At 45.8% G+C, this 12,500-nt stretch overlaps 1 protein-coding gene across 1 annotated transcript in view; it reads left to right on the forward strand.

The window, feature by feature from the left end:
• Positions 1–12,500, forward strand: part of LOC143277685 (kin of IRRE-like protein 1) — a 207,850-nt gene that overhangs the window by 97,465 nt on the left and 97,885 nt on the right. The window contains exon 3 of the mRNA XM_076582601.1: positions 10,514–10,591. Coding sequence (XP_076438716.1) covers positions 10,543–10,591 — 49 coding nt within the window. The 5' untranslated portion in view covers positions 10,514–10,542. The remainder of the gene's footprint in view (positions 1–10,513; positions 10,592–12,500) is intronic.

Here is a 12,500-nt window from a genome sequence, read left to right on the forward strand (position 1 = left end):
TTATAAATTCATCTTGAATAATCAACACTTCATTTTATACTCATTAGAAAGTAGGCGTTGAGCTCTTTCTTTTGCGACCTATCCGACGTAACTCGGTTCAGGAATCATTTAGACATCTATCACTGAACACCTTGTGACAAACACAATGCTGATCAAATTTAGGGGGATTTGAGCCGATTCGCTTCACAGGCCACGCTTACGTCAGTGTAGTTCGCTTAACTTGCATAAAGAGATGGAGTGGGTGATCACTGGTCACTTTTCCACCTGGCCAGTCAGTGGCTGGAGCCTGCTCTCTCGGTCTTGCTGTGTCGCACACAGTGTATGCTGCTGCAGAGGCCAATATCTCGCTACGTATCGCTTGTAATGTTTTATCATTTTTCTCTTATGTTTCCTTGTAACTATTGTAAATAAAACAATAGAAAAACCCTTTTATGACTGGCCGTCTATGTCTCCTGGGCTGTGCGGGGATTCTTTTCTATCCTTTAATAATTCAGTAATGCATTATCAATTCTTTTGTACCGTCCCCTTATATACCACTGAGGTACGCGGCTACATAAGTAAGTCAGTTAATAGGTTTTAACACATTGAAAAGGACAGTTAGTCAACACTAGGTCATGATCGAGAGCTGTTGCAAATGATTGACAAACTGGGTAGAATAAGATGACGAGGAGTGGAAGTAGTAGTAGTAATAGAAATAGTAGTAGTAATAGTAGTAGTAGTAGCTGAAGAAGAAGAAGACGGAGAGCAGAAAAAGGGGGAAATACCACAAAGATGAGTTGGAGAAAGAAGGAAGAACAAGAACATGAAGAACATGAACATGAAGAACATGAACATGAAGAACATGAACAAGAAGCTGAGCGTGATCAAACTGACGTGATTTGAAGTCTGTTCACCATCGGTGACGTCATCTGTTCACCATCGGTGACGTCAGACCCAGACCTGGATGATCCTTCACGGAGAACACACCTTGACCAGTGGTCAGCAGTCGCCTCGTGTCCTCAGGCCCCCCCTCCCTTACTCCACCCCCTCCACACACACACCCCTACCTCCAGAGAACAGAATCCGGGTCTATGGTTTCTGTGCATCGTGATATCAGGAGCAGTTGTAAGTATTGTGATATGGTGTCGCATTAATTGGGCTTTTTCATGGGATAATTATGTAAAAGTGTTTATAGTCTGTGGTGATAGTGTGTGTGTGTGTGTGTGTGTGTGTGTGTGTGTGTGTGTGTGTGTGTGAGAGAGAGAGAGAGAGAGAGAGAGAGAGTGAGTGTGTGTGTGTGTGTCAACAGGTTTTTCATTTTAGCACTTAAATGCATGTTTTAAACGTCGGTATTAACATTGTACAGCGCAATTGAGCATGTTTTAAATGGAAAGGCGCTTTATAAATTAAATCAAATTAGATAAGTACTACTGCTACTACTACTACTGCTACTATTATCATCATCATCATCATCATCATCATCATCACCAGGGCCAGATAAAGATGGCCCCCACCTGGTTGTGTCCCCTGCCTGATGGCCAGTGTTTTCAGGGAGTGTGGACAGAGATTCGTCACACTTGGTTCCTCCCTGTAACCATCAGCCTGCCAGTGCCCGCCCTGTCTCCCGGATCTGGGAGGTTGGACCCTTCTCACCTATCGCCGGATCCGGGAAACCCACCCGCTTAAAAAATCAGACGAATGCACGCGAACACATTCATTCTCTCTCTGTCTCTGTCTGTCTGTCTGTCTCTTTCTCTCTCTCTCTCTCTTTCACGCACACACACGCACGCACGCACGCACACACACACACGTACGCACGCACACACGCACACACACGCACGCACTCACACACACACACACACACGAACACACACACACACACACGCACGCACGCACACAGACACGCACGCACGCACACACTCATGCGCCCAAACAATTACCTTCCGCTGGAAAAAGGAAAATGCCATGATTCACTCAGTTAAAAAAAAGATTTAAAAAAGCCTTTCACTTTCAGAAAGCAATTGTTCCCGAAGCTTCCCTTTCACCAGTTTTCCTCTTCCTTGTCGTCGTCGTTCACTCAAAACTGGCCTCTCACCTGGCCTTTGTGCACAGCACTTCGATTTGAAATCCGGTGTAGCAGCCTTTTTTTATTCCCCGGTTGATTTTACCCCGGGGTCAAATGTAGCTAGCCCTCGAGTCAAATAACCATCGAGGCAACCCATGTGTTTGTTCTGTATTATCCGTATATTCTGTTTAGCATAATTCAGAATAAAAAGGCCATGCCAGTCTGGAATGAAAAGCTAATTTGTGTTTGCACAGTTCTTCTGTCATTGCTGCTGTGTGCACATGTCAAATGATTGGTATAAGGACAGCCACGGCGCTTCCTTTTTTGAGGAAGTTTCCAGGTTTGTTTTAACGTATCTTTTATTTACCGGCGTGCTTGTTGAATGGGTAGCATTGACTTGAAGCTGTGTACCCCCTGTACGGAGAGAGTTACCATTCTTTATTGTTTATTAGCTGGCCCAGATTTACCCCGAGAACTAAGTAGACCAGCCGAGAGTTTCTGAGGGTAAACTCCGACTAGTGTACAATGACGCACCCACCCCCACCTCCCACCCCCAGTTGGATTTTAACCCTCTTCATCCTGTCCCCTCCCCTTCGTTTTGGCTATAGGGGTCTTTCTAACATAGTGTGAAATTACCTCCGGGGGTAAATTTGGCTCAGTTAGAATCAGTTCAGGTTTTTGAAGTGAATTCCTCCATGTTTGTTTCTGTCCGGTGGTAGTGGGGAGTGTCGGTAAAGGCTAGCCCAGAAAGCCCTCTCTCCCATTTTTGTTACTTGATGGGCGCAATAGCCGAGTGGTTAAAGCGTGGTACTTTCAGTCCCAGGGTTCCGGGTTCGAATATCGGTAACGGCGCCTGGTGGGTAGAGGGTGGAAATTTTCCCTATCTCCCAGGTCAACGTGTTTGCAGACCTGCTAATGCCTGAACCCCCTTTGTATGCACACGCACACAGAAGATCAAATACGCACGTTAAAGATCCTGTAATCCATGTCATTGTTCGGTGAGTTAAGGAAACAAGAACATACCCAGCATGCACACCCCCGGAAACGGAGTGTGGCTGTATACAGGGTGGGGGTAAATACATAAAACGGTTATATATGTACATGTCTGTGTGAGTTATAATTATGTGAACGTGACTGAAACCTGATTGAATGACACAGGAAACGAATGATGAGCGCCCAATGGTAGCTGTCAGTTTGCTCTGCCCAGGCAGGCAGCTTGTTGTGCAAATGACTTCGTGTTTGTAAAGCGCTTACAGCTTGGGTCTCCGACCGAGAATGGGCGCTATATAGGTATCAATGTCATCATCACCACCTTGATTGAACGGCAGAAAGGGGGTAATTACCATCAAAGGGGTTCGATCTAGTTTAACACGAGGGGGTCGTTGCCCTGAATGACGCCGGGGTAAAACCAAGCTGGGGGTACAGTTTGAGGCTTTTTCACCGGGCCCACGTGCTCGCTGCACGCGCAGTTATCCGTGTTCCTCGGGTGGTCTGGAGAAGACGACACGCTATTGATTTATTTGTTATTCTTTAATAACAAGATGGTACCTAGGCGATCGTCACTGTTGATGTTTAACCACTGTCACAAAGCCCGCCTTCCTCGTGGTCTGATAATACTCGTGTGGGCCAAGTTTCCATTCACGGATGTCGTGAACGTCAAATCACCGGCTTTGCCTGTTCTGAGAGGTAGAGAAAAACTTTGCACTCCACACAATTAAAGAATAAGGTGCGTGCGTGCTCATGTACACGTACTATTATGTACATGCGAAGATGTCTTAATTCCTGCTGCCGCTGTGTTTGTTTATGATTTTCACTTCATGTTTGTAGCTATCCCCATCCTTTTCCCCAGTGTTGCTAGTGACCCTGGTGCAGTTGGTAACACAGACACTCTGTGTTATTCTGTCCTATTCCATTGTGTTCTCTTTTATTTCGTTCTGTTTTATATTTGAAACAGAACCACGGGGAACTCGGATATTATTAGCCTATCAATTTATTTCTAGGTGTTCTTATTTTTACGAATGAATATCGAAGTGAATATCTAACTATTCTTCCATGCAGACATTTCAGTGTTCTAGAATTCCGTTCATTGTTTGACACCAACTCTCGCGAGATCAGTAGCTTCCGTGAATGATCATGGATATTTTTTATGTGTTTATTTTGGGACAGGGGCTTACAGTTAGTTCAGTGCGTATTCCCTCATTAGTCACGTGACTGGATCCTTAATCATTCCGCTAATGTTTGTGTGACTGGTATTTTCCTACTTTTAAGGAATTGAAATTTGACACGTTTTCCAGTCTTACTTTTTCATGTACCCCATGTTTTTGTTGCTTAAAAAAAAAAGAAAAGTGTGTGTGGTGTGTGTGTGTGTGTGTGTGTGTGTGTGTGTGTGTGTGTTCATTCAGTTTACGTGTATAGACAATACTTTGCTGACACGGACACTGACCCATTCACAGAATAAAGTCCACGTGGAATGATGAGGACTGGATGTTTGGTTACACTCCTAAAGCGCCAAATTTCATTTACCCAAAAGCTCTTATACGCAAGACGGCAGCTCAAAATCGCGGCCCGAAATATCCCAGGTTTATGTCCGCAAAGCGGGGCTTGCTGATCTTTACGGGGACAACGACAGTGACTGCACTGTGTGCCGTGTACATGTGTATTCTGTGTAGTCTTCAGCTTCATGCCTTTCCACTCTTTAGTCATACTGGATGTATTCTATTTGTCTGTACGGACATTCTGTGTGTCTGTACTGATATACCCATAGGTTGTCTTTCCACTCTAACTGGTACACTCGATGTATTCCATGTGTCTATACGGACACTCTGTGTGTCTGTACTGATATACCCATGACAGGTCTCAATAGGTCTCTGTGTGTCTGTACTGATATACCCATGATAGGTCTCAATAGGTCTCTGTGTGTCTGTACTGATATACCCACCATTGATACCGGTCTCAATAGGTCTCTGTGTGTCTGTACTGATATACCCATGATAGGTCTCAATAGGTCTCTGTGTGTCTGTACTGATATACCCATGATAGGTCTCAATAGGTCTCTGTGTGTCTGTACTGATATACCCATGATAGGTCTCAATAGGTCTCTGTGTGTCTGTACTGATATACCCATGATAGGTCTCAATAGGTCTCTCTGTGTCTGTACTGATATACCCATGATAGGTCTCAATAGGTCTCTGTGTGTCTGTACTGATATACCCATGACAGGCCTCAATACACTCGATGTAGGTCTCAATAGGTCTCTGTGTGTCTGTACTGATATACCCATGATAGGTCTCAATAGGTCTCTGTGTGTCTGTACTGATATACCCATGATAGGTCTCAATAGGTCTCTGTGTGTCTGTACTGATATACCCATGATAGGTCTCAATAGGTCTCTGTGTCTGTACTGATATACCCATGATAGGTCTCAATAGGTCTCTGTGTGTCTGTACTGATATACCCATGATAGGTCTCAATAGGTCTCTGTGTGTCTGTACTGATATACCCATGATAGGTCTCAATAGGTCTCTGTGTGTCTGTACTGATATACCCATGATAGGTCTCCATAGGTCTCTGTGTGTCTGTACTGATATACCCATGATAGGTCTCCATAGGTCTCTGTGTGTCTGTACTGATATACCCATGATAGGTCTCCATAGGTCTCCATGGAGGATGACTACACAGCCTTTTGTCAGGAACAGCTGTTTTCGGATACCTCCCCCCACCCACGAAGGATAATGATGTCCCCTGATTGTGAGGAGTGTGTTGGAGGCCGCTGTGACGATGTCTGTTCCCAAGCAGTAGCGGATTGAACCCGTGTTGTGTTGCAGCCGTGCAGACGTAACTGTCGCCTGCAGCCCCGTGCCAGTTTTACCGGTGTGCTGTTCCGGAATGACCCCACCCCCACCCCCCAGTTCAGCTCCATGGAGTTTTTCTGTATTAAAGGCCCGAAATGACACCAGTGGGGATTTTCCCCCCGAGGACACCCTCTCCAACCGTTTTCTTGAAATGACTTCACGTACTACAATTACTACTTCTGCTATTACTGCTGCTGCTACTGCTGCTACTACTACTACTACTACTACTACTAATACTAATACTACTACTAATACTACTGAGGATAATTAGAACAATAAGGATAAGAATAAAAACAAATGAAGGCTTTTATAGCGCGGTAACCCAGTCTCAGACGGGGCCATCTGCACTCAACAATAAGATATACAAACTTAAGAATAAGTGACATAAACGTATGTACAACAAATCAACACATTGCAGTATCACAGTCTCACATCACATCGGCCCCAAACAGCAAAGTAGATAGCCACATTCACCGTAGTTCAGATATGCACCAAGGAACCAGGCTTCATAAAAATTACACAAATAAACATCACCATTACATACAAATCAAAATAAAGAGTGCATCCAGCAATCAGATCAAAGCAAACATATATAATATGTAGAAGGAAAAACTTAACTGAGAATAATACAGTTTGAAAAGATATATTTTGAGTGCTGTCTTGAATGCGTGTGTTGAGGTGTGACGAAGATGTGAGGGTAGTGGATTCCACTGTTTGCGTGGAGCAACAGAAAGTAACGTTTTGTGCGAAACATTGGAATGCACAGTGTTCGCATGTCAAGTGAAGAACGGAGTTGTCTGGATGGTGAATGGAAAGAAAGTAGATCCGATAGAGAGGACAAGAATCAGTGAAGACATTGTGACAGAGGACTGATTCTAAGATAGTTTTTATCGTATTCGTGCTTGAAAGGGGAGCCAGTGAAGGGAAGCGTGTAGGGGAGTGAAGCTTTAGTATTTCTTCGCCTTGAGCGTAAGAAAATAGAATCAAATCAATTATATTTGTATTTCTTTTTATCACAACAGATTACTCTGTGTGAAATTCGGGCTGCTCGCCCTAGGGAGAGCGCGTCGCTACACTACAGCGCCACCTATTTTTTTGTATTTTTTCCTGCGTGCAGTTTTTTTTTAAATTTGTTTTTCCTATCGAAGTGGATTTTTCTACAGAATTTTGCCAGGAACAACCCATTTGTTGCCGTGGGTTCTTTTACGTGCGCTAAGTGCATGCTGCACACGGGACCTCGGTTTATCGTCTCATCCGAATGACTAGCGTCCAGACCACCACTCATGGTCTAGTGGAGGGGGAGAAGATATCGTCGGCTGAGCCGTGATTCGAACCAGCGCGCTCAGATTCTCTCGCTTCCTGGGCGGAAGCGTTACGTCTAGGCCATCACCCCACTTTAGTGTATTCCTGCTTTAAAATGGTAGGAGTTATTCTGGGCAACTACAGATATACTTCACTGTGTTCCTGCTTTAAAATGGTAGGAGTTATTCTGGGCAACTCCACCGTAGTGTAGTCCTGGTTCCCAAAAAACTCCATGACAAGTCAGTGTGGGCCGGCACCTCTTTGACTCCAGCAGCCATTCAGGGTGAAGACCAGACCCACTTCCACACAGACACGGGCGGAGTGCAGAGAGGGCCATTCCAGAACGGCTCCATGGGGGAGTCATTTTGGGGCAGAGAGGGCCATTTCAGAGAGAGGGCCATTCCAGAATGGCTCCATGGGGGAGTCATTTTGGGGCAGAGAGAGCCATTCCAGAATGGCTCTATGGGGGAGGGGCAGAGAGGGCCATTCCAGAACGGCTCCATGGGGGAGTCATTTTGGGGCAGAGAGGGCCATTCCAGAATGGCTCCATGGAGGAGTCATTTTGGGGCAGAGAGGGCCATTCCAGAACAGCTCCATGGGGGAGTCATTTTGGGGCAGAGAGGGCCATTCCAGAATGGCTCCATGGAGGAGTCATTTTGGGGCAGAGAGAGCCATTCCAGAATGGCTCTATGGGGGAGGGGCAGAGAGGGCCATTCCAGAACGGCTCCATGGGGGAGTCATTTTGGGGCAGAGAGAGCCATTCCAGAATGGCTCCATGGGGGAGGGGCAGAGAGGGCCATTCCAGAACGGCTCCATGGGGGAGGGGCAGAGAGGGCCATTCCAGAACGGCTCCATGGGGGAGTCATTTTGGGGCAGAGAGAGCCATTCCAGAATGGCTCCATGGGGGAGGGACAGAGAGAGCCATTCCAGAATGGCTCCATGGGGGAGTCATTTTGGGGCAGAGAGGGCCATTCCAGAACGGCTCCATGGGGGAGTCATTTTGGGGCAGTGATGAGGGGCCTGAATTAGCTCCCTCAGAGTCTTTTGGGGACAGTAACGGGGTCTTCTCACTCCGACCCCTACCCACCCGGGGTGTGTGTGTGTGTGTGTGTGTGTGTGTGTGTGTGTGTGTGTGTGTGTGTGTTTAAAAGGGACGGAGACGCGTTTTGAATTCTTCGTCAGCTTCGGTCTTCAAAGGAAATGACGAAGGATAACATCAAAGGTTTCCGACTTCTCTCTTGTCTCCGTCAGTCTTCTGTCCTCTCTCCCCACTCTTCTGTCTTGTTTTTCTCTCTGTCTCTCTTTCCCTTCTGTCTGTTCCTTAAATTTATGTGGACGAATAAGACAGCCATGTTTTGCCATTTGCGGGAAATGTTCCGTTTATTCATGCCATATAAATGTGTGAATGCTTCTTCATTCATATGATCAAAACCAGAAACAACCCAGTCGTTAATAATGAAAGATAAAATTAACTGACGATAGATTTTGAACAATAATTAATGCTAAAAATATCTGTAGCTTCCTCAGTAGCAAACATGCCATGTACATCACAGTAATTGTCATTCTAAAACAAACATCAATAGTTTCAGTTTCAGTTTCAGTGGCTCAAGGAGGCGTCACTGCGTTCGGACAAATCCATATACGCTACACCACATCTGCCAAGCAGATGCCTGACCAGCAGCGTAACCCAACGCGCTTAGTCAGGCCTTGAGAAAAAAAAGGGAATAAATAATACATAAGCTTACATAAAAAAAACAAAAAAATATGATATAAAAAAACCCCATCAATAACAAGAACAAAATAACGACAGCTAGCAAACAAAATGAAACAGCTTTCTAATTCGAAAGCATGCCATTTTCCAACCCATTGATTCTTTGAAAGGAACCAGTGTAATATTCAAAGGGAATAAAGAAGAACATTGGCACGGTCGTACCTCTTTCAACTCCCTCCCCCTCCTCCTGCCCCCAGCCCCATCCTCATCGCCTTATTATTGCTTTTATTTGTTTTGTTTTTTTCTTTCTTTTACTGGGTGCTGGGAACGGGTTAGAGAAGAATGCAGTCTGAAGAGGGGTGGAGAGATAGTGGGAAGGGAGGGTACTCGAGCGATGGGCAATAACCCTGCATCATCCGAGCATGTGTTGTCCAACATTGCTTTTTGACATTCTCATTTTCAACCTTTACATCGAAGACTTCTCCTTCCCTGTTGTTTTTGTTGTTGTTGTTGTCGTTGATATTGTTGTTATTGTTGTTTTCGTTGTTGATGCTGTTGTCATTGCTGCTGTTGTTGCTATTGTCGTTGTCGTCGTCGTTCTCCTCCTTCTCCTTTTCCTCCTTCCTATACTACAACAACTACCACTACTACTACTCCTACTACTGATTCTTCTTCTTCTCCTCCTCCTCCACCTCACCTACCTGCTCTTCTTCGATTTTCCTCCGTTGGATATATGGATTTGTTTTATTATTTCTTCGTGCACTTTTTTGTTTTAATCATAGTGCTTGCCCCCTACCTCTAACCTATGACCCTTCCCCTCCCCCCTCCCTGCCCCTTCCTAACCCTTCTCCCTCCCAGCCCTCCCCCCTCCCGTCATTAGTCATGGTGTCATTGTTCTTTGAGAGGGGCGTCAGCTTTTCTATACTGTGTGTGTATTGACTCTGTCCGCCTTGTGTGTGTGTGTGTGTGTGTGTGTGTGTGCGCGTGCGCGCGCGTGTGTGTGTGTGTGTGTGTGTGTGTGTGTTGACTCTGTCCGCCGTGAAAAAAAGAGAAGAAAATCAAACACACGCACACGCTTTCTCTGTCTGTCTATCACAGACAGACAGACAGACTGACAGACAGACAGACAGACAGACAGACAGACAGACAGACAGACACACACACACACACACACACACACACACACACAGAGACTCACACACAGACACACACACACACACACACACACACACACAGACTCACGCGCGCGCACGCACACACACACACACACACACACACAGACTCACGCGCGCGCACGCACACACACACACACACACACAGACTCACACACACACACACACACACACACAGACACACACACACACACACACACACACAGACTCACACACACACACACACACACACACACACAGACACACACACACACACACACACACACACACAGACACACACACACACACACACACACACACAGAGACACACACACACACACACACACAGAGACTCACACACACACACACACACACACACACACACACACACACACACACACACACACACACCGGGAGGCTGTCAGCAGGACATGAAGAGTGCTTTGTGTTGCAGTGAGGGGACAGGGCCAGGACAAGGGAGGGATGAGTGAACAGCACACAGCCATGCGACTTGTCCACTTCCGCCAGTCAGGTTGGTGACGGCACCTGTACTTGTGTGGTGTGCCGCTGTGCTGCCTCACACTGTGCCTCCGTCTGTCTGTATGTATGTCCGCCTGTCTGTCTGTCCGCCTGTCTGTCAGTTTCTCAGTCTGTCTGTCTGTTTCTCTGTCTGTCTGCCTGTCTATCTGTTTGTCTGTCTGTCTGTCTGTCTATGTCTTTTAAAGTTGTCATTGTATGTCTGTCTGTCTCTGTCTCTTAGAGCTGTCACTGTTTATCTCTGTCTCTTAAAGCTGTCATTGTCTATCTCTGTCTCTTAAAGCTGTCACTGTCTGTCTCTGTCTCTTAAAGCTGTCATTGTCTCTCTCTGTCTCTTAAAGCTGTCATTGTCTCTCTCTGTCTCTTAAAGCTGTCATTGTCTCTCTCTGTCTCTTAAAGCTGTCATTGTCTATCTCAAACAGCTGTCAATGACTGTCTACATATCTGTATTTTCTATGTGTGTCTGTATCCATAGTTGTTGTCTGTCTCTCCCATCCTTGCATCCCCGCCTTCTCCTCTCCCTTTCATTCTTTCTCGCGTTCCTGATTTTCTCTGTCCCCCCCCCCCCCCTCTCTAATGTTCTTGAAGTTCTGTGCTTATTTGTGTACTGTACCCTTTCTGTATCCCTTCCAGAAGGGCAATGACCTTTACGTGAGTAAAACAACCCCATCTCCCTCCCTCTCTCCTTCACTCCCTCCCCCACTCTCTCTCTCTCACTAGATTGTTCACTGTCTCTGTGCTTCGTCTTTCTCTGTCTCTTTCTCCTCTCTCCCTCTTTCTCTCTCTCACTTCCCATCCCTTCTCCCCCCCCTCTCTCTCGGTTTCACTAGCTCCCCCCCCCCCTTTCTCTTCCCACTTTTCTCCCTCTCCCTCCCTCCTTCCATCCCTCCTTTCTTCTTCTGTCCCTCTGTCGTATCATCATTTTTCCTCTGTGTGTGTTTTATCTTTTTTTTTTTTTTATGGCGTGTATTTCAAACTAGAAGGGGAAAATGAACCGAGGAAGGAGACAGCCCCAACGCTGGTGCCTTAGATATTTTCTGGAATCGAAAAAAACAACAACCGTTATTACCTCCCCTGCCCTGTGCACAAACCGTTCCCCCCTCCACCCCACCCCCCCTTCCTGAACAGATGACATGAAGGGCAAAAAATCGCTCTTGTGTTTGTTTCTTTTCCCAACCGTGCGATTTCTTCAAAGCGCTGTGTCTCGTTTTGTTTCTCTCGTTCTTTTTTTTTTTTTTTCGTGTTTGGTTTGTTTGTTTGTTTGCTGCTGTTGTTGTGTTTTACTTGATTCTCGGAACAAAATGAATAAACATCCGTTTCCGCCCCCGTTTCTCCGCCTGTGCTATCTCCGTCTGTGCATCCCTCTCTGCTTCTGTGGTTTTGCTTTCATTTTTTTAATGGAGAAATCAGAGGACGCTGAAAAGTTCTGTGAATGAGCAGGGCAGTCAGCATCCTGGAAGACACCCCACCTACCCCTCCTCCCCCCAACTCTTTTTCTCCCCCTCTTTTTTCTTTATTTATTCCGTCATCAATTTCCTCCTTTCTTTCTGTCTTTCTTTCTTTCTATCTGTCTATCTTTCTTTTTGTTTGTCTTTTTTGTCTTAAAAAAATGTTTGTTTTTAAGTTCATCTGTTCTCTTCCCACTGGCATGTTCCAACATTGTCAGTGCCGTGCAGCATATGAACACAGACATGGTGTATACATGGTGTGCAGCATATGAACACAGACATGGTGTATACATGGTGTGCAGCATGTGAACACAGACATGGTGTATACATGGTGTGCAGCATGTGAACACAGACATGGTGTATACATAGTGTGCAGCATATGAACACAGACATGGTGTATACATGGTGTGCAGCATATGAACACAGACATGGTGTATACATGGTGTGCAGCATATG

Source organism: Babylonia areolata, chromosome 34 (assembly GCF_041734735.1).
Source record: "Babylonia areolata isolate BAREFJ2019XMU chromosome 34, ASM4173473v1, whole genome shotgun sequence".
NCBI classification, from domain to species: domain Eukaryota; kingdom Metazoa; phylum Mollusca; class Gastropoda; order Neogastropoda; family Buccinidae; genus Babylonia; species Babylonia areolata.